General features: G+C 41.0%; 1 protein-coding gene across 3 annotated transcripts in view; it reads left to right on the forward strand.

Moving 5' to 3' along the window:
• Ankfy1 (ankyrin repeat and FYVE domain containing 1) overlaps positions 1 to 23,512 on the forward strand; it is an 82,145-nt gene that overhangs the window by 1,408 nt on the left and 57,225 nt on the right. For 2 of the 3 annotated variants that reach the window (XM_030245484.1, XM_030245483.1), the window contains exons 1-2: positions 20,746 to 20,940; positions 22,956 to 23,074. Coding sequence is in view for 1 of the 3 variants with exons in the window: in NM_009671.5 (NP_033801.4) it covers positions 20,748 to 20,940; positions 22,956 to 23,074 (312 nt within the window). In the remaining 2 variants the exon portion in view is untranslated. Of the gene's footprint in view, positions 1 to 20,745; positions 20,941 to 22,955; positions 23,075 to 23,512 lie in introns of those variants that run through there. The other variant, NM_009671.5, reaches the window with a different exon arrangement.

Raw genomic sequence — 23,512 nt, forward strand, 5'->3', positions numbered from 1 at the left:
ATGATTTTGCACACCACGGAATGTTGTGTACCTGTTGCTCAGCAGCGAGGTTTGGGAGGAAGGTTCAGGAAGGCACGATGTGAGATCGTGAGCAGTGTAGAGCCTTTAAGAAGGAATCTGCGTGTTGGGGAAATGCATGACCAAGTTTCAGGTCGTGGAGGAGGGAGTTTCTCAGTCCGTAGTTGTATTGAGAACTTAATTGTGTTTGTGCTCAGGTTCCAGTTGTGGGGAATTCATACAGGCCAAGGTTAGTACACTGCGTGTTTACTTTTGGTTGCCTTGAGGTGATTAGAAACATCTATCTAGCCAGAGGACAATACACCTTAAGGACAAACCAAACATTTTTCCAGGATTAATCGGATGGAGGGATGAGGTGATCGGGAGATGATAGTCTCTGACCTCAGTCTACCCTAGCTACACTCCAGATTCCTAAGTCCCAGTGAAGACTGTTGAAAATGATGTTGCAGAACTCAACTAGGAAAATTTGAGGAATGGCAAGAAAAACAAAATTACTAAAGATATTTTGTTTCTTATGTTGGCATGTGTTTTTGTTTGGTTTGGTTCTGCTGCTGCTTGTCAGAGCCAGCTGCTGTTCAGAGATAGTCATAAACAAAAATAGCAAATTTTTGTGGAATTAAATTTGAAGATTATTTGTCAGCATACTCTGGAAACGTTCCTGGTAATTGGCTGTTTGGTTCAGGTTTGGGAATTAGTGCTGAGGAATGGCAAGCAGGACCTGAGACACCATGCATTCCGGAAGTTGTCTGCCTTGGATAGGAAGCTTCCTTTTTCCTATGCCTGCTCACATGACTGAATACAGGCACTTAAGTCTACTCTAAAAGACTGTTTTCCTTCCTTTTAAATTTTTTTTGACACACAGTCTAGCTTTTAGCCCTAGTGGACCTGGAACTTGCTGGGTAAATGGGACTGGTTTGGAAGTCACAGAGACACTGCCTTCCGACGTCTCCCGAATTTGGGATTTAACAAAAGGGGTGTGCTACCATCCCAGCCTCTAAAAGGGATTTCTCTTTCCATTTTGTACACTATTTTGTACAACCTAATCTGTGTTTTCTTCATGCTCCACTGAGCCATTATAAGTTTCCCTGTGGCCTTCCTGTTTTCACTTTTCTCCTTCAGTTTACTCGCCCACAGCCTCTTTTCAGCTTTTCACATTCTCTTTAAAGCAAACCTGATCTGTGTCAGATGTGGTGGCTCCCACACTTGGGAGATAAAAACTGTAGAAGCAACAGTTCAAGGACTTCCTCAGCTACATGACAGGTTCAAGGCCAGCCAGGGATACATGAAACTTTGTCTCAAAAAGAATGAAAATCATGGCCAGGTCACCAGCTCAGTGGCTACAGGCTTGCTACCAAGCCTGACACCTGCATTGGTCACAGAGAAGGTGGGAATTGACTCCACAGATTGTCACAATAGTGCCACTTCAGTGCTCAGCAGCCATGGTATCGTCCCCCTTAACGAAAGCCTTAAACACAAACTCAGCTTTTACCTCTCTGATTCTTTCAAATATTCTTTCAAAGAATTTATATTTATGTTTATCTTACATGTATGTATATGTACACCACATATATATATGTATGTATGTATATATATATATATATATATATATATATATATATATATATATATATATATATATATATATATGCCTGATGCCTGAGGAAGCCAGACGAGGATGTCAGATCCTCTGAGCTGGACTTAACAAATGGTTGTGAGCCACCCTGTGGTTGTTGAGAATTGAACATTGGTCCTCTGGAAGAGCAACCAGTGTTTTGTTTTGTTTTCCCCCGAGATAGGGTTTCTCTGTATAGCCCTGGTTGTCCTGGAACTCACTTTGTAGACCAGGCTGGCCTCGAACTCAGAAATCCGCCAGCCTCTGCCTCCCCACGCCCGGCTGCAGCCAGTGTTCTTAATCACTGATCCATCTCTCCAGCCCCACCTCTCCTGTCCTTAGAATCTCAATTGAGGGATTGCCTGCATCATATTGACTTGTAGACAAGTCAGTTGTTCATTTTCTTGATTTGATTTGATTTTCTTGATTGATTTGGGAGGGGCCAGACCACTGTGAGTGGTGCCACCTCTGGACAGACAGTCATGGTTTGTATTAGAAAGCAGGCTGAAAAAACCCTGGGGTAAGCCCGTAAGTAGCTCCATGGCCTCGGTCTCAGTTCCTCCCTCTGGGTACCTGCTTTGACTTCCCTCATTAAACATGGATGGGGGAGGAGTGTGGAAGCCAAATAAATGCATTGCTTCCCAAGTTGCTTTTGGTCGTTTCATTGCAGCAATAGAAAGCAAACCAAAACATCATGTAAACTGGTAGATTCAACTTTATTACTCTGAAAACAGGTACTTGGTTTTGGGATATTGTCTCTCTTTGTGACCCAACTTGAAGTCATGATCTTCCAGCCTTGTGGATATACAAACTATACCTGGCTTCCTTAAATTACTGTCTTAGTTGCTGTTCTATTGCTGTGAAGAGTCAGCATGACCAAAGCATTTAATGGTTGTGGGTTGAAATTGCTCATAGGTTCAGAGGCTCAGTTGGTTACCATCATGGGGAGAACATGGTGGCATGCAAGCAAGTGTAGGACCAGGAGCTGAGAACACTGCATGCTGATCCACAGGTGGGGACTGGGGAAAGGAAAGGAGCGGGAAGGAGCGGGAAGGGGAGAGAGTGCACAAGCAAGAGCATGTGTGTCACCCCCAGTGATACACTTCCTCCAGTAAGGCCACACTTCCTAATCCTTTTGAGGTTACTGATTCCACTCCCTGGTAACCAAGCATTCAAATATATGTGCCTACAGGACCATCCTCTTTTTATTTTTTTTAATGATTTTTTTAAATGATGTTTTTTATAGTTTAAAAAAATTTTTTTCTTTACATTGGTGTTCTGTCTCTATGTATGTCTGTTTAAGGATGTCAGATGCCCTGTAAATGAAACCACATATGAAATGTGAAATGCCATGCATGTGCTAGGATTGGAACCTGGGTCCTCTGGAAGAGCAACTAATGCTTTTAACCTCTGAGTCATCTCTCCAGTCCCTATAGAGCCATTCTTAATTCAAATCACCACAGCTACTTTTTTTTCTAGCATATTTAAGTCTTAATAAAGCCCAATTTTTGAAAGATTTTTATTTAATTTGTGTATATGAGTGCTCTATTTGTATGTGTGCCTGCCTGACAGAAGTGGACATCAGATCCCATTACAGATAGTTATAAGCCATTGTGTGGCTGCTGGCAATTGAACTCAGGACTTCTGGAAGAACAGTCAGTGCTCTTAACCAATGAGCCATCTCTCCAGTTCCAATAAAGTGTAATTTTTGAGGTGGAGATATAGAGTGCTTACCTCCAGTCTATTCCCAGCACATCAAAAAAATTTTTTTGAGATTATAAGCTGATTACAATATTTCTCCCCTTTCCTCCCTCCTCACTCTTCTTATACTCCTCTCTACTCTCCTTCAAATACATGACCTATTTTTTCACTAATTATTATTGCATGCATGTGTGTGTGTACGTACTTATACACACACAGATATATATTCCTAAGTATGACCTGTTCAGTTGGTACAGTGTTACTTGTGTGTATATTTTCTGGGCTGACTATTGGGCACTGGATAGCCAGTTGGTGTGCTTTTCTCTGGAGAAGACCACCTCTCCTCTCCCAACTCTCCTCAGTTGCCTGTAGTTTTTTTTTGTGTCGGGTTGAGGCCTTGTGGGCTTTTCCCAGTTCACTGTGGCATGTCCATTGATGTCATCCTTGTTCAGCTCATGTTTGAGCAGTCTTATCTGTGAGACTTTATGGGTGTAACTTCTGATAACTACTAGGGACACAATCTCTCATCAAACTTCCTCGTGCTCTGGCTCTTACAGTCTTTCTGCTCTCCCCTGTAGAATGTCCCCTGAGCCTTAGATGCAGGAGTGGTTTGTAGATGTATCCATTAGAACTGGGCTTCACAACCCGGCAGTTTTATTGTTTTTGATTTTTCTTTAGTGGTCTCCATTTATTACAAAGAGAAGTTTCCTTGATGAGGGGTGAAAACTACACTTATTTGTGAGTATAAGGACAGATGTTCATAGATTTCTTAGGGATTATGCAGGATTAGTAAATTAGTGGTTATTGATTCTCCTGCGATAGCCATGCTGTCACTAGCACTGGGAAGTTAGCAAGGTTCCAGTAGCAGGCATGGTTTCCCTCTTATTGAGTCCTGCCAAGGTATCCATGCCTCTGTTGCACCCACTGCTGCACCCTTGACATTGTCTTGCTATGGTAGATGTCATAGCGGGAAGGCGTTTTTGTTTGTTTTGTTTTGTTTTGTTTTTGAGACAGGGTTTTTCTTTGTTGTCCTGGTCACTCTGGAACTTTCTCTGTAGATCAGGCTGGCTTCGAACTCAGAGATACACCTGCCTCTGCCTTCCTAGTGCTGGGATTAAGTGTGTGCGCCACCTCCCTTTGAGAGAATTTTTTTTGTTTTATGTCTATAGTATTTTGCCTGCATGTGTCTGTTTACAGGTAGGAAGAGGACATTGGATCTCCTGCAACTGGAGTTACGGGTATTTGTGAGCCATCATGTGGGTGCTAGAATTGAATCTGGATTCTCTGTAAGACTGGCCAATGCTCTTAATCATTGAGTCATTGCTCCAGACCCCACAAAGTGAAATTTAAAAAACAAAAAACCATAAATGGTTTGCTATATAGTTGATTGTAGACTTTTCCTAATTTAGTAGAATTAGATCAGGAAAATAATTCTTGGGGCAATTGAATAAGGTGAAGACATTCCTTACACTGGCCATTCACTGGTCAGTACTATAACCTCTAGCCAATATGGCCACTTGAATTTAAAATTGAATGCTATTAAACACTTAGTTCCCAGCCTCATTAGTCTCATTCCAAGTACACAGCAGCAATGTGGCTACTGGCTTCTTGAAATAAGCAGATCAGTAGAACATTGTGCCAGAAAGAAAGTTCTCTTGGAGAGCACTGTTCCAGAAAGTGCTTCCTTAACATAGGCTGGTAAAATGGGAGCAAAGAAACTCTCCAGGTTTGAAATATATCTTCATTCATTCATTCATTCATTCAAAAGTTGCAGGCCATTGCTAGTTCATCTGTTGATGTTTGGGACGTTATCTCTTCTATACCATCCTTCCTTATCTCTACCTTTTTCTTTCACTGAGCCATGAGCTGTGTCTGTTAATTTTATTTTTGTGGATGTTTTCGTGTGTGACTTTTGCCCATGCTTGTCTTGAACTCAAATGTTCCTTCCAGGTTACCTCCTGAGTAGCTTGGATTATATAGGTAGGTTGTTCTTGGGAAATTTTCTTTTCACAAAGAACAGAGATTAGCAATTCACTAGTGACTAACTGTGTCAAGAGTAGAGCTAATGAATCATGCTGAGACAGGCTTTAGTTACAACCAAACTGATTTGCTGAAGATGATTAGAGAAATCATGACTTACAGTCTTGCCAAACAACAGGAGAAACTGCTGTCTCTAGACTTTGTTAAATCTGCATAGATGTGGCATTTGTTAAGCTCCACCTGGTAGGCTCTGTAGGGAGGAAGATGAGATTAACTTGGAGTCAGTGGTTTAAAAGAGAATAGCCACAGTTAAAGTTTACTCACAGAGAACTCTGAAGTCTAAGAAGCATCAACAAAAACTTGTTAAAGTTAAAGGTGAAAAGTGCTTAGGGTTTTTTTTTTGAAAATTCAGAATAGGAAGTTTTTTTTTTTCCTAGGGAAGTAGTGGGAAATATGTTGTAAGTAGTTATTATTTGAGGAGCTAGTGTTTAAGCCAGGCTTTGAAAAATGGTGTCTTTTAAAATGTAGGACTATGAGAACTGGGAAAGATCAGTGTGATGTCTGGAGGGTTCTGGATGACTATAATGATGGCTAGGCTGCTAACAGGAAATCAGTTTTGAGAACAAATAAATACCTTTTATTTTTAGAGATGGAAACATTAAGGTCACAGTTTCAGAGGATTCTGTTTATGTCCCTTTGGCTCCATGGACTTGAGCAGAATGGCACAGGACTGTGTAGTAGAAGTGATTTGCCAGGAAGCAGAGAAAAAGAAGGAAGTGGTCACACTCCCAAGCACTTGCCCCCAGTGACTTCCTTCCTTCATCTAAGTTCTGCCTCCTAAAGTTTCCACATTCTCTCCAAATGGTGCCACCATCTGGAGACCAAGCTGAGAACAAATATTTGGACCTCATTTTGGGGGCTGTCTTCATTTTTATTTGTATTTTTTTATTGCTGTGAAGATACCATAGCTAGGGCAACTTATAGAAGAGTTTATTGGGGGCTTACAGTTCCAGAAGGCTAGACACCATGACCATCATGGTAGGAAGCATGATAGCAGGAAGGCAGGTATGGCACTGGAGCAGTTCACATCCCCCAGACATCACATACAAACTGGAGGCAGAGAGCTAACTGGGAATGGTGCTTTCTTTTGAAACCTCAAAACCCTTACCCCAACAAGACCACACATCTGAATCCTTCCCAAACAGTTCCACCAACTGGGGACCAAGCTATCTATCTATATCTATCTATCTATCTATCTATCTATCCATCCATCCATCCATGAGCCAATGGGGCAATTCTTATTAGGACCACCACAGGGACATATTTTGCCCCTTTAGATGCTTTTGCAAATAATCTTTATTACAGTAACAAGGAAAGTAGCAGAACACTGGGGAAGGCAGAATTCTTACCTGACTTGTGTACTGTGCTGTTCTTTCTTGCACTGATCCAGTCTGAGTCAGTAGCTAGGACTCAACCAGACACCCTGCCTTCTGCCGTCAGTCCCTGAGTCCTGTGGTTCCCTCAGCTCTTACAAAGGACTCAACATTAGACTCAAGGGGAAGCTTTGAAAAGCTCGAACAAATGGCTTTCCACCTTTTATTGAATCAGATTTTAAGCAAATAACCCCAGTCTATTTTTGTTATGCTGTAACTTAATTTTTTTCTTGAGATTTTATTTCTTTCTGTCTCATGTGTATGAGGGTCTTGCCTGAATGTATGTCTATGTGCTGGTGCTTGTGGAGGCCAGAAGATTGAATTCTCTGTAACTGGAGTTACACTCGGTAGTAACTTTCATCTGTGACTAGAGTGAAATAATTTTTTAAAGCAAGCTTGATAGTTTCTAGAATTTGTCAAAGCATCCAAGGCTTGAATCTGCAGTGGATCCTCTTGCCTTGGTTTCCTGAATGTTGGTATGATGAACATGAGCCACAGCGCCTGGTTTACTAGATTATTTTTTAAGAGTATAAACCTAGAGTAGTAAATATCTATGAATACCTCTCTTAATTAGGGTTATTATTGCTGTTATAAAACATGACCAAAAACAATTTGGGAAGGAAAGGGCTTATTTCAGTCACCTTCCATATAACAATTTGACATTAAAAAGCAGTGAGGGTAATAACTTAAGCAGGTCAGGAGACTACAGGCAGGAGCTGATGGAGAGGCCGTGGAGGAGTGCTGGTTACTACCTTGCTCCTATTGGCTTTGCTCAGCCTGCTTTTCTTATAGCACTAGGCCAGGGATGGCACCTCCCACATCAATCACTAATTAAGAAAATGCTCTACAGGTTTGCCAATGGCCTGATTTTATGGAAGCATTGAGGTTTCCTCCTTTCAGATGACTATAGTTTGTGTCAAGTTGACATAAAACTAGCCAGCATAGTACCACTATATATTTACTAATAGCTGGACTTTTTTTTTTTTTTTTTTTTTTTTTTTTTTGATGAAAGGGCAAGATGCAGAATGACAGGGATGCTAGGACCCTGAGTTTCCTCTGTACTATCCTTCCAACAGTATTGCAGTCTTCTGTCTACTGCTTCCCTCATACGGTGCCAGCTTGCATTTTCAGTCATAAATTCATTGTTATTTTCTTGCTCTCTGTTGAACAGATGTTTACTCCCTTTGATTCATGACTACCTCATATCACACTGATTGAATAATTCAGCCTGCACTCTCACAGTCTAGGTGAAGAGCAGTTAGTAACTCAGTTCCAGTGAGTTGCATTTCTGTTTTAGTTGCCAATATGGAAAGAACGATGTATGTTCTGGGTACACACTGTAGTGAAATGAAGTGATGTGTGTCAGAAACAAAAATTATTCTTATAACTCTTAAAATACTATTTTTAACATAGCCTTTAATAGTAATTTCACTTTTATGTAATTAACATTGAAACAGAGTAAGGACGAAGTAATTTACTCAATAAATTATACAGAAAAGTTCACTGCTAAAATTATGAGTACTGTGTAAGAATTACAAGACTGTAGAGAAAGGAAATGTCTGTGTTGTGTTAGTGTCAAGAGGCTGTTCAGCCTCGCATAGTGATGCAGACTTAGAGAGTCCCAGCTTCTTGTAGCCTCACATAGTGATGCGGACTTAGAGAGTCCCAGCTTCGTGGGAGGCTGTGTCGGGTCTCTTAAATCCATGACTTCTAGACCAGTTTGGGAAACATAGTGAGACTTCATTTTAATTTTAAAAGGAGAGAGAAAAATGATCTAGGGAAATAGGTTAGTCATAGAACAGTTGACTGGTATTCATGAGGCCCTTAGTTCAGTTTTTGTTATACACACAGACTTTCTAAAACAGTGTTGCTTAGAACTAGAGTAGCAAAAGAAGGATAGACCACGTTTAAAAAGGAGGATAGAAAGAGTATATATTTCCTGGACTAACAGATCCGCTAATGATATTTTAAATCTTTGATATTCTGACATAAGATCTTGTATCAGTATGGTATAATGAAGATGGGCTTAGATGTAAAAATCTAGCTCGACTAGCAAGATGTTTCAATGGGTAGTAGAGGTGCCTACTGCCCCAAGTATGACAACATGTGTTCCATTCCTGGGATTTTCATGATAGAAGGAGAGAACCCTTTTCTGAAAGTTGTTCTCTGATCTACTAAGTACATGTGAACCCACACAAATACACATACAAAGTAAAAATTAAAATAAAGACTCTGTCTCTGTAATTGCAACAGGTAACTGAGAGAATGTACAGGAGGGAGAACTGTCTTAGGGATAGTTCATTAGAGTACTTGCCTACTTTGAATAAATCCAGCTAGATCCTAAGTACTGAATTAACCTGGGAAGAAGGGACAAGAGGATCCTTGGCTGCAGAGCAAAACAACATCAACAAAAGGATTTATTTTGGCTCAGGGACTCAGAAGGTATAGTCTATGGCTGACTGGCTTTCTTATTTCTGTGTCTGTGGTGAGGAAGATCATCATAAAGGAAGGGTATAGAACAGAGTTACCCATCTCCCTGTGGCTGGGAAGAACACAGATTTGACAGATAATAAGAGGCCAGGGACATGCTATATATATCTTCTTTATGTGTCTGGTAACTTGCTTCATCCAACAAGGCCCCACCTCCAAAGGTTTCTACCAGCTTCCAAAAATGCCATAAGGTTATAAATTCATCATCAGAGCCATCATAATCTATTCATTTTTCCACAGCACCATCAGCTGTGCACCATGCCTTCAACATATGAGCCTCCTAGGGGACACTTTATATCCAACTGTAACAACTCTGTCTTTACTCGCTCCTGCTACTGTGTGATTTTAGGCAATCTGTTTAACTTAAGTGGGTTGTAACTGTTAAATAGAATACTTGAATATGGCTAGAATTTGAGATAATGAATTTGAAATACTTAACTACCATAGAAAACATTAGAAGCAGTTAGGTAGTTAGGTGTCTCGGTAATGTTTTGTGGTAAAGGTGGTTGCTGTACAAGCCTGATGGCCTGAGTTTGCATCTCCAGAACCCATGTAAAAGCTGGATACAGGAGCTGGAGAGATGGTGCAGCAGTTAGCACATCTGCTCTTCCAGAGGACCTGAGTTTGGTTCTTCGCATCCATGTCAAGTGGCTCCCTACTGCCTGAGACTCCAGCTCCAGAGGATCTGTTGTCTCTGGCCTCTGTAGGTACCTGCACTCACATGCACATTCTCATACGGAGACACACACACCTACACATAATTAAAAACAGTAAAAATATGTCTATTGAAAGAGCTGCATGTAGCACTGCAGGTTTTAGTAATCTCACCAATTGGGGTAGGGGTAAAAAGCACACATGCATACACAAAAATATTATTGGTTTTGTGGCCTGAAAATTTGTTTTTTTGGCTGAGATTACCCTTGAACTTCTGGTCCTCCTACTTTAATCTCTCAAATGCTAGAATTATAGACATGTGCCATCACCCCCTCTCTTTTTGTGTATATGTACATATTTATACACGTGTGTATGTACCCATAAACGTATGATGTGTGTATTTGCATACACTATGGATTTATTCTAGAGCCTAACTCCTTGTTAGGCAAGCGCCCCTGTGACTGTGGCTCTCTAATCCAGCCTCAGCTCTCTTCTGAAGACAGTCTTGTGAATTGCTCAGACAAGCCTTGAACCCCATATCTACTATCTTTGTTTCCTCAGTAGCTAGATTACAGAGTCTTATAGCATCAGGCCCAGCTTTTTTCTTTCTCTTTTTTATTTTAGGAAACTATATTCTATAAACCTATTGATAGTTATTCAGCAAGAAGTTATTAAAAGGAGTGGAGAAATGGCTCAGCAGCTAAGAACACTTGCCTTTCTTCCAGAAGACCCAAATTTGGTTCCCAACACCCACATCAGGAGGCTCACAGCTAACTGTCCTACAGTTCTAGGGTATCTAACATCTCTGGCCTCCTCCTCAGACACCTCTACTCCATGTGCACGTACCTGCATGCAATTTAAGATTTATTTAGTTATTTCATATATGAGTACACTGTCTCTGTCTTCAGACACACCAGAAGAGGGCATCGGATCCTTATAGTTGTGAGCCACCGTGTGGTTGCTGGGAATTGAACTCAGGACCTCTGGAAGAGGAGTCAGTGCTCTTAACCGCTGAGCCATCTCTCCAGCCCCTGCATGCAATTTAAAATGATAAAGATCTTTTTTAAAGAGTTATTTGAGGTTTAAATTTTTGTTTACTATCCAATTTGGTTTTTGTAAGGATAGGCATATCAGTTCCAGTAGCAGCTGTAACAATTTTACAAAAACTGGTGGCTTACAACAGGTGGGCCAGGCTGGGCATGGGTGTGCATCTTTAGTCCTTACTCTTGGGATCCAGTTGAGAGAACCAATTTCTGAAAGCTGTCCTCTGATTACACATGTGCTATGGAACTCTCATGAACACACACACACACACACACACCCTAAATAGATGTGTTTTATTCTTTCTTTCTTTATTTTGAGGTATGGTTTCACTGTGTAGCTCTGGGGGATGGGGGTGGGATCCTTGAACTCAGAAATCTGCCAGCCTCTGCCCCACAAATGCTGCTGGAATTAAAGGTGTAATCTACCATGCCTGGCTACTTTTTAAAAACTAACACAACTGTATTCTGCCATGATTCTGGAGGATAGACTAGCCTGAATCAATAACCATTTATTCAAAATCATGGTGTCAATAAGGCCATACTCTGTGAAATAGTCTGTTTCTTTAAAAGATTTTAAACAAAATTAAAGCATTTTATTTGTTTCTTCCTGTAGAGATGAATGCAGAGCTGCAAAGTGCAGACACAAGCTATTTCTTTAGAGCTAGAGTTATAGGCTGTGTAAGCTATCCTTTGTGAGTACTGGGATTGAACTGTGGTCCTCTGCAAGTCTAGAGCATACCGCTCGTAAACAGAGATATCCCTCCAGCCTGGCGGTCTTCTGCTCTGCTCTTTTCTGCTTTGCTTTGCTTTGCTTTGCTTTGCTTTGCTTTGCTTTGCTTTGCTTTGCTTTGCTTTGCTTTTCTTAAGACAGGGTTTCAGTAGCTCTGACTGTCCTGGAGCTCACTATGTAGACCAGGTTAGCCTCGACTCAACAGAGATCTAACTGCCTCTGCCTCATTCAGGGTTTAAAGGCACTTGCCACTGTGTCTGGCTTGGTAGTCTATTTCTTGATTCCTGGTGTCATGTGTTGGCTGACATTTCTTTGTGTAGTACCATTAGTACAGTCTTCACGGCCTTCTGCCTGTATGTGTCAAATCTTCCTCAGCATTGTGTTTTTGTGCTTGGATTTAAATTTTTTTTTTTGGAAGTCAGAGCTAGAATTTATTCAAAGTTCATATTCTATTAGAGTTTAAAAGGAAAGGTCAAGGCATACAAGCTATAAACCTCAAAGCTTCCTGAAGGAGTAGGATGGAGAGGAGAAAGGAAAAAACAAAAACAACAACAACAACAAAAAACAACCTCCTGTAGTTTGAGTTAAGCCAGCAAAGCAGGGAGAGGAGTTTTAGAAAGAATAAGGAAGACCAAAGTACCAAAACCAAACAACAGCAAAAACATCAGTTCTGGTCAGCATCTAAAAAAGAGGAAGATGCTTTATTGAGGGATAGCTGATTAAACAAAGTTTATTGTTTTATTTAGCTGTTAGTCGACAGATATTTGCAGTCACGTCACCACCACCATCATCATGATCGGAGATTTCTTACCTAAAAATGTTACTTTGCGTTTCTTTGAAATCATTCCATGCATATGACGTCTCTTTCTGTCCTTATCCTTTGTCCTCTCTTGTGCTTTATGTGCAGTCACACCGTATGTAATTTGTCTGGTGGTTCTTTCAGTCAACACAGTGCTGCTGAGGCGTATCTGTGCTATTCTATTGCATGATTCCTATTCATTAGCAAGTAGTCTTCCACTGTGTGCATTTCTCACAGTTTTAACTATTTACCAGCTGGGTAGTGGGATGCTTGCAGTTTTTCGGAATAAAACTTCACTGCATGTTCAGGTACAGGTCTTCATGTGGGCATATGTTTCACCTTTAACAAGCTTGTTGGAAAATGACATCAGCCATATGTGGGGTTCATGGGAACCTGAGCAGAGGTGTGCAGGAGAGTGAGAAAGACACTGACTGCTCTGAGTCTAGACTGGCTGAGCTCTTGCTTTCTGAGTGACCTGAGGCAAGTCAGTTAGCTTGTATGAAACATTTTGCTCACCTGATAGAATGGAACAGTGCTATCTAGTATTAAGTTGTTGCTGTGATGAAACGACTTGAGCAAGTGCCTACCACAAGGCCAGGGTAGGTGAGATCTGTCCTGAATGTTAAGTATTACCCTTCCTTCCACCTTTCCTCTTGAGGCTCGTCACACAAACATTGCTACCTAGTCTCTGTTCAATTCCCTGAGGTGATATTTCTTTGGACAAACCGTTTTCTTACAGTGGCTGCGCCCTCATAGTCCTGTAAATAGCGTAAGAATCTTATGTTTCTTTCCTGGGCCAGCACTTTTAATTTGTGTGTTTGTTAGTTTGTTTTCCCCACTTTCTTACTTTGTTTTTTAGCCTTCATTTATGTTTACCAAATACTGCTCTTTGAAGTATGTTAAAACTTCCTCCCCCAACCCCTGTTCTTATTGGGTTGTCTCATTAAGACACAAGCTTTCTATTGGGTATTTTTACAGTCTATGACTTAGCTTTTATTTTCTTGTGTCTTTTGAAGAAATTCTAACAAATAAGTCCAAAAATATAAAACACAGCAACCAGATTATCATTTTTGTCTAATTCATTTTTTAAACTTTTTATTAGTTCTTTGTGAGTTTCCTCCCTAGTCCTACTCATTTTCCCATCCCCTTACAACCTCTCCCCCAAACAAACAACAGCAGCAGAAAAAAAAAATCCTTAAAGTATAGAAAACATTTCTCTGGAGGCAGAGGCAGGCGGATTTCTGAGTTCGAGGCCACAGAGTGAGTTCCAGGACAGCCAGGGCTATACAGAGAAACCCTGTCTCAAAAAACCAAAAAGGAAAAAAAAAAATACAGTATATCATAGTGTGTCCCACAGTATATCCCTCTGTCCACACATCTTCACTTGCAGATGTTTGTTGCAATGAGTCATTGGTCTGGTTCAAGATCTCTGACTCCTGTGACACCATCAATGTTGTATCCTCATCATGACTCTTACTGGTCATCCTGTTACAGGTTGCCTTGTGTCATAGAGATCCTGCAGCTTTGAATCAGCAGGACTGGCCCTTTCAAGAATCCGTTGGGAATTTACACATGATATAGATTTTGGGGTGGGCCAACTAAGAGTCTTGGATCTGGACCTGGGTGGTAGCAGAGCTGGTCAGCCCACCAGCTCTCTCTTATTGGTACCACCAGGGTGAGCTCTCCAGAACTGCTCTGGTTAGGCTATCGGTCGCCAGGAGGCAGGATCAGGTTTCCTGCCCTCATGCCCTTGGGGCCAGCTCAACTATGCCTTCACCATTAGGGTCAGCTCCTCTGAGTTGCCCAGGCAAGATACAGGGCCTGCTCTCTGAAGTGCTTTAGCCTGTGAGGGGGCAGGGCTAATTCACCTACTCTTATTGCTCTTTAGGTCAGCTCTCCCAACTACCACAGGTGGCAAGGGGAGGGGAGTGAGGTATCACATACACACACACACACACACACACACAGGCACTCCAGCTCATGGAAGATGAGTGGCAGGGTTAGTTCTCCCACACTCAAGCCCTCAGGCTTCCCACATTGCCACCATCAGGACCAGCTCTGCTATGCTGCCTGGGCAGGACTCAGGGCCCACTCTCTTGAGTCCTGCCAGTGGTGAGAGATGGGGCCAGGTTTCCAGAGTGCTACATCTAGAGAAGGGCAAGGTCAGTTCTGCATAGCCTCAGGGCATCCAGGTGGTCCCCAGCAGCTGTCTGGACTAGGTATATCCCCATCTTCTCTAGTGGTGACATGAACCATCAACACCAACCCCTGCCACTGTGTAGCCGCAGACTCAGACATGGCCACAGGTGGCCACTCACAACAGGCTACTCCTCTCCACTTGTGAGTCTCCAGTTTCATCTTTCTTCCATAATATAATGCTCAAGCTGCTCTACTTCTCTTTCTCACCTGGCTTAACAATCACCACATACTTGCACATTGTGGTGGCTCCATGTGCCTGGCAGATCCTTGGGGGACATCCTCTATCCACCCTGTGTGACACCATTGGCAAATAGGTGACTATGGCCCGAATGTGCCATGCTCTGGAGGGCAGGTCTATGGGTGGCATGGCCATCCATGGTGCACTGCCTGAATTTGATTTTTGTGAGTCCTATTCATAAAACAGTTTTGGCCACCAAGCCAGGCGTCATGCTAGGATGAATGAATGGCTGCTGTCTGTTCTGCCCTGACTGATAAAGAACACCTCCACCAACACGGTGACCTCCACCAACACGGTGACCTCCACCAACACGGTGTCTCTGCCCGTCGCCAGAGAGTTGTTGTTGTTATTATCATTATTATTATTTTATGCAGCTTAACACATGTTTGCAGAGTCCAGTGGCATATACCTTTGATGTCAGTATTTGAGAGACAGGCAATTAGATGTCTGTGAGTTAAGGGCCAGCCAGTGCTCCGTAGTGAGAACCTGTCTCTAAAAAGTAAAAAAAACCCAAACAACCAAACAAAAAAAACAAACAAAAAATGGAATCTTGGCCTAATGGGAAGCTATTAATATTTTTATGTGTTTTAGCTACATATTCAGTAGGTACATTTTGCTATTTTGAGTTAATTTTTGTGTACAGTAGGCTATAAGTTGGGGTTTTCATTTTTCATATGGCTATCAAATCACTGTAAAATGACATATTTGCTTATTGAAGTGTTGTGCCACCATTGCTGAGTTATTAGCTGTGCATATGAAGGTCTATTTGTAAGGGTTTTTTTTTGTATTGCATTTCTCTAAAATTATGTTGATGCCAACATAATACTGTTTTAATTACTGTAGCATTTGCACACATGTCGAAATTGAGGTATGAATATTTTAGTTTTTCTTAGAAAATTTGTCTAATAAATTCTTTGAATTTTCATCTAAATCTTAGAATTCTGATCTACAAAGAACCTGAAGGGATTTTTTTAAAAAGAGATTTATTTAATTATCATGTATACAGCATTCTGCCTGCATGTTTGCCTGCAGGCCAAAAGAGGGCATCAGATCCCGTTACAGATGGTTATGAGACATCATGTGGTTCCTGGAAGTTGTACTTAGGACATCTGGAAGAGCAGGCAGCACTCTTAACCTCTGAGCCATCTCTACAGCCCCTGAAGGGATTTTTATTGGTGTAGTATTGAATATAAGTCAATTCAGAGGGATCTAGCATTTTAATTATATTGGGCCTTCTACCCCATAAATGTTTTTTAGGTAGTTCTTGATATCTGTCATCAATGTTTTATTGTTTTCAGTGTGTACATATTGCACATTTTTGCTAGCCCTAAATCATTTATACATTGTGTGTGTGTGTAGCCGATTCTGTTACAAACAGTGGCCTTGAACTTTTAAGTGATGCTAGGTGCTAGGATCAAGGACTGTGCCATCATATTCGTTTATGGGATGCTGGGGATGGAATCCAGAGCTTGTATGCTAGGAAATTCTGTATCCTTTGAAGTACATCCCAGTTCCACAGTGCTATACTGTTGTGAATAGATGAGAATGTTTGTAAATGATAACTCTGTTTTCAGGTCTTATGTAAAATACGTAAGATGGAAATAGGAAGGGGGGTTGATTTAGGAAGATGTTAAGTTTGATTTGGGATTTTTCTGTTGTTGCTGAGTTCGTAGTACCAATGGGCTATGCTTCCATTAGGAGAGAATGACTAAGAAACCTGGGGTGTGACAGCACAGAAGAGGTTTTCCTGAGTGGGAAGAAGGGGATGAGCAGGTGACCTATGCTCACCTTGAGTAGTTTACAAGTTTGTGAGCAATCAGAAGAGCATGCTTACGGAAGAAAGTTAAGTTATGTGTCTGAATTTTGTAAAATTACATCTTTTAAAACTAGGTTATCAGATTAGGAGATGTAAGGAAAGAACCAGAAAAGAAGAGGACAGAAGTAAGAAGCCAGAAACAGTGTTGCTAATATAGAAAGAAAGTCTGACTCTACAGAGAGCTTAAATAAATTGTCAGGCTGTTGATTAGTGATTTTTATTATTGTGACCCAGTAGTGTGCCTAGAAGCCAAGTTTAAGATTAGGAAGATAATGGAGGAATCAGAGTTCTAAAGGGAGCTCCACTGGAGACCAGGTGAAGACAGGATGGATTAGTCAAGCTGGAGATCAACTGGAGAAAAGAGACATTTGCCCGGTGCTCTTCAAGAGCAGCACAAATGTGCTCTCCTTCTGAGCTGTCTTTCTAGACCTTAGCATCTTTATTTTAACTCAGTTCTGTAGGTGTATATGCATACCTCAATGCAAGTGTGGAGGTCAGAGGACAACTTTTACAAGTTGGTTCTAGTCTTTCACTGAGTCCTAGGCTGGGGCATCAGAATTATAGGACAAGCTCTTTTTTACACACTGGGCTATTTTGCAGGTTCTGAAAGCACTTTTTTTTTCTTAAACATTTTTTATTAAATCAAGACTGATAAACTGTTAGAAAGTAAGCTGTTAAACTGATGCCAAGGTCTAGAGAGAGAACTCAGAAGGAGAGCATGTCTGTGCTGCTCTTGAAGAGCACCAGGCAAATGTCTCTTCTCCAAGTAGCCTCCAGCTTGACTAATCCATCCTGTCACCTGGTCTCCAGGTGTTAAAAGTACACCTGCTAAAATGTCTGACCTTGGGGCTGGTGAGATGGCTAAGTGATTAAGAGCACTGACTGTTCTTTTAGAGGTCCTGAGTTCAATTCCCAGCAACCACATGGTGGCTTACAACCATCTGTAATGGGATCTGATGCCCTCTTCTGGTCTCCAGATGTATATGCAGTAGAGCACTCATATATTAAATAAATAAAAAAAACCAAAAACAAACAAGCACAAAACCCAACAAAACAATGCCTGGCCTCAGATTGGCTGGTGAAGAGCAGATGGGGGAAGCATGAGGGAGACTTGGGGAGACATGTATAGCACGGTCATTCAGATGAGATATACATCTTATTACTTAAATCTATGGGCTTATTTTGGTAAATTAGAGGGAAAGAAAGAAGAAGCTACTGCTAAAAATTAGCTACTTCTTTACCATAATAAATTTTATTAAATGAGCAATGTTGTAAGTCATGTATCCTTAGTGGCTGCAATCAGCAGAGACAGGGAGACATTTTGTGCTTAGGGACCTCCATCAGGAAAAGCCAGATCCTTTGACTGCCACAGAAAAGAATTCCAGGATCAGTTTGAGTGAAGCAAAAAAAAATGTAAGAGAAAAAAAAAGGTAAGAGAAGGTACATACTTTAGATTTAAGGGCGAGTGCAGAGGCGTGGGGGCCGGCGGGCCTCGGAAAGAGCAGACATATCCAGTACATAAGTGCAGGCTTCTCAACAGACTTGGGCTCAGGGACCTGCACAATGGTAGTATGTTTGGTTTGGTGGCTTTTTAAGTTACAATGCTTAAAGGATGCACTTTACAGCAAGATTTAAAGATTAAACAATGCTTAAAGTGAAGGGGCCAGGTGTGGTGGTGCATGCCTTTAATCTCAGCACTCAGGAGGCAGAGACAGGAGGATCTCTGTGAGTTGGAGACCAGCTTGGTCTACATGGGAATTCCAGGATTGCCAGGTGGCATATACCTTTAGTACTAGCACTCTGGGGCAGAGGCCAGCCTGGTCTACATACAGAATCTTACTTGAGCCAGGTAGTGATATGGTGAAAGCCTGCCCCCTCCCTCCTTTTAAAAAGTAAATAAAGGTTACATTTTAAGGAAGGATATATAAGCTTGTTTACTTATTTATCTTAAAGAATTTTCTTTATTAAATGAAATTGTAAGGTGGTTTTATGAGTATTTTTTTGGGAGTTGGGGATAAGCAAAGCATTCATAGCACTAAACCCAAGGTCAGAAACATTCTGACCCCAAGTAAGCAGTATAGGATGGTTTTAGCATTCTTGTTGCAGTGTCTTGACAAGAAGTGTCTCTGTAGGCAAGTTTGGTTTTAACTTCTTGTGTAAACTAGGTTCCAGGGTAAATTTTCCTTTCTGTTGTGCTGTGGCTGTACTGTGACATAGGCTGTACCTCCCATGCTACTGTTGAGTTGTCTGCCCTTTCTTAGCTCTTCAAAGTCAGTGATCTGAGTCTAACTCAATGTGCTTAGGGTAAATTTAAGTCCAGTTTGCTGTTTTTTGGTTTGTTTGTTTTTTGTTTTTTGTTTTTTTTTCCAAAACCAGGTTTATTCTAAGTATTGTTTCCTTCTCCAGGTGGTATTGGTACACACCTTTAATCCCAGCACTTGGGAGGCAGAAGCAGGTGGATCTCTTGAGTTTGAGGCCAGCCTGGTTTATAGAGCAAGTTCCAGAACTGCCAGGGCTACACAAAGAAACCCTATCTTAGAAAACCAAAACCAAACCACACCAAAACAAAACAAAGAGGAAAAGAAAAGAAAATGCTTAGGGGCTGGAGACATGGCTCAGCAGTTAAGAGCGCTTGCTACTCTTGATTCCAGCATCCACAAAGTGCTTGCATCTGTCTTTATCTCCAGTACTAGGTGATCACCTTTGTGGGCACCAAGCATACACACATGCAGGCAGATCACTCATACACATACAAAATGATAACATGTTTTATAAAGATAAATGTTTGATTTCAGTATTTGTGGGACAAATAACTATAGAATTAGAAAAAATGTTACTGTTGTCATCTTACAAGTGCTTTTCATGTTTATTTTCCTGGGAATATTGATTTATACCTGAGACTGGGTGGGCATCCAGTTCTTTATGTCAGACATTTATTGAATGTGCATCCTCTAGAAGAGGAGAAAAAAATGGCCACATATATACATATTGTGTGTATATGTATGAAGGTCATAGTATATTAGCATTTAAACATATGTTTTAAAATACTTTTTTAATTATGAAAGCAGGACTATTTGTTATAAAATAATGAACAGAGTACAAAAAACCTACTTCCTTTTCAGCAAGACTTAGTATTTGGTAGTTGATTGCCTTTTATTCTGCATGTATGTGAATATTTACATTAAATTAGAATCATAAAGTGTTTAGTTTTACATCCTGCTTATTTCCTTTCTTGTGTGTGTGTGTGTGTGTGTGTGTGTGTTAGTATGTGTTCATATACATGTCTGAGTCCATGCCACAAGTGAGAGTAGAGGTCAGAGGACAACCTAAGAGAGTTGGTTCTCTCCTTCTACCACGTGGGTCCTAGGGATCAAACTCAAGTTGTCAGGCTCAGCAGCAAATGCCATTATCCATTAAGCCATCTCACTGGGCCCCCCTTAAAAAAAAAAATTATGTATCTGTAGTTGTACAAATGGTAGTGAGCCATCATGTGGTTGCTGGGAATTGAACTCAGGACCTCTGCTTGCTCCAGCCCAAAGATTTATTTATTATATATAAGTACACTGTTGCTGTCTTCAGACACACCAGAATAGGGCATTAGATCTCATTATGGACGGTTGTGAGCCATCATGTGGTTGCTAGGATTTGAACTCAGGACCTTCGGAAGAGCAGTCAGTGCTCTTAATCACTGAGCCACCGCTCCAGCCCGCCTCTTTTTTTTTTTTAATTGCGTTTTTATTATTTACTTGGTGTGTGTATGTGTGTTTGTGTGTGTGTAGGTATACGCATGTCACAATGTGTGTGTTGAAGGTCAGAGGACAGCTTAAAGGAGTTAAGTTCTTTCCTGTCCTGTCGGTCCTAGAGATTGAGCTCAAGTCCTCAGGCTTGGCAGTGGGTGCTTTTTATTTGCTGAGCTATCTTACCAGCCCACAAAGTCTCATTTGATTCTTTCAGATTATGCAGAAACAGACCAGGGAGTGCTGAGTGTGGTTTGTTTGCCCCCGCCATGTAAACATTCTTTGTTTCCCTTGCAGAGGAGGTGGCCAAGTTGGAGAAGCATTTGATGCTTCTAAGACAAGAGTATGTCAAGCTGCAGAAGAAACTGGCAGAAACAGAGAAAAGATGCACTCTTTTGGCTGCACAAGCAAACAAGGAGAATAGCAACGAGTCATTCATCAGCCGCTTGCTGGCCATAGTGGCAGGTCTCTATGAGCAAGAGCAGTACAGGTGAGCTCCCGGAACCAGAAGCTAGCTGTACCTTTTGCTTCATCCCTGGACACTTACTTTGTACTCCCCAGGATTGAAACAAGGGCTTTGCATATAATAGGCAAGTGCTGTACTGCTGAGCTGTATCCCTGGCTCTTTTTTCACCCTGTTCTCAGACGGTCTCACTCTATTGGCCAGGCTGCTATTGAACTTGTAATTTCTCGGGTTCAAGCCTCTCAGGTAGACAGAATTAGACCTGCCTACACTTCTAGGCCTGGTTTCTCATTCATTTTCTTGCCAAATTACTTTCTAATCAAAATTATCAACAGTGAACCAGATATGATAGCTCAAAGTAGTAATCTTAAGACTGAGAGGAGGATTATTATGAATTTGAGGTCAGCCTCAGCTTCATAGTGAAGTCCAGTCCAGTGTCGGCTATATCAGACTGAGTTCTTATTTCATAAGAAACAAAAATAAGAGCTGGGCTGGTACAAGAATCTGAGTTTGATCCCAAGAAGATCCCACGTGAAGAAAATCTGGGCCCGATGCCAGGCACTTAAAATCCTAGTAGTAGGAGGACAGAGACTGGCAGTCCCTGGGGCTCAGTGCCCAGCAAGCCTAGCCTAAGTGGGTGTGTTCCGGGCCAGTGAGAGACCCAGTAACAGGTAGATGGCAACTGAGGAATGGCACCAAAAGTTGTCCTCTGGCTTGTACATGCACACTATCTGCATGCTCACCTTTGCTCTCATACACACAAACCAACATCAAACCAATGAAAAAGATTAGCAACGTCTTTGTTAGAAGCCCTATAGGCTAGCTCTTTGGTCTCAAGCTATGACTTGTTAGGTTCCTGATCTGTAACAAGAGATAATCATGTTAGGGTCAGAGTCTTCACTTTATTATTTGTTTGTTTGAGATGAGGTCTCATTATGTAGCCCTGACTAACTTACAACCTGCTATGTAGATCAAGGCTGGCCTTGATTGAACTCAGAGATCCTCCTCCGTCCTGAATGTTAAGAGGAAAGGCATGTGCTACTCTATCTATTTTTGAGACAAGGTCTTCTGTAGCCCAGGATGGCCCTGAATTTGGCTTGGTCAAGGATAACCTTGAATTTTGTTCTTCCCGTTGCTTTCCGAGTGCCGTAGTTTCAATAAATGTCACATGTTGGCACTTTCCTTTGTTTTGAATATGGCTGGCCATATTGTACAATCCTGTCAGCACAGTGGGCTATCATGATGTTTCAGTTCATTGCTCATATGTCTCTCTTTTTTTTTTTTTTTTCGTAGCATTTGACATTTCAGAGTAAACATACATATTTGGGAGGAAAACTTTTTATGTTGTGGTATTCGAGAAATATCCTTCCCTCTCTTTCTTGTTTGTTTTTTTTTTTTTTTTTTTTTTTTGAGACAGTGTCTCTCTATGTAGCGTAGATTGAGTTCAAACTTGTGATCCCAGCATGCTGAGATTTTATGATGTTCCACTCAGCCTCAACCTCTTTACTTGATAAATGGTTGGATAATAAATGGTTAATTTTGGGGCTGAATGTTTTTAATGGAGACAGGAGACCAGGTATTAGGTTTTGTGTTCTTGACATTTTGTGTGAATTACTTTGTCCATAGTCTCTCTGTCTACCATTCACTGTTTGATGCTGTTGTGGTGCAAATCAATAGCACAGTTTTAGAGCTTTAGCTGCCCACGTTTCTTACTCTACTGGCTTCATTTTGATACATCCTTAATAAGATATCTTATATCCTGTGTATGACTACGAATCATCCTGCTTAGCTTGTAGGTTCACCATGAGAATCCTGATAGATGTAACTGAGAGTAGATTATCCTGTGCAGTTGAGATAGAAGTTCAAATATTCCAGCAACATATAAATATGGTCCAGAGTGTGGAAATGCCATTGTGACTTATTTTTTCTTTTGCAGATTCATGTTGATAATCATTATCCATGTATTTGTCAGGTGACAATTCTAACTTATCTAGTTATAATGACATTTTTCTTTCTGTATCTTTGGATATTTTCTTTGTCAGTGATTTGAAGATCAAGGTTGGGGACAGGCACATCAGTGCTCACAAGTTTGTCTTGGCCGCCCGCAGTGATAGCTGGAGTCTGGCCAATTTGTCTTCCACAGAGGAGATAGACTTGTCAGGTAAGTCTGCATACAAAACCATAATGTACCACTTTGAAATATTTGTGGTATAATAAAAGTAAAATACTATTAATGGGATAAGTTAAATAATTAACTATTGAAACACGATGTCTCTTTAAGTTGGTTGTTCTTTTTTCTTTTAATTTTTAAATTTTAATTTATGTGTGAAGGTGTTTTGTATGCATTTCTGTCTGTGCAGCATATGCATGCAGTACCCAAGGAGTTCAGGAGAGGCTATCAGATCCCTTAGGACTAGAATTACAGATGGTTGTGATCCACCATGCGGGTGCTGGGCATTGAACCCAGGTTTTCTGGTGCTCTTTAATACTGAGCCATACCTCTTTCTTACCTCATTTTGTTCTTTATGATTATATTTAATCTTTGGATAACAAGTCATATTTGAGTATCCTCTTATGTTCTTAGGATTTAGAAAATACA

This window comes from Mus musculus, chromosome 11 (genome assembly GCF_000001635.26).
Source record: "Mus musculus strain C57BL/6J chromosome 11, GRCm38.p6 C57BL/6J".
Classification (NCBI taxonomy): domain Eukaryota; kingdom Metazoa; phylum Chordata; class Mammalia; order Rodentia; family Muridae; genus Mus; species Mus musculus.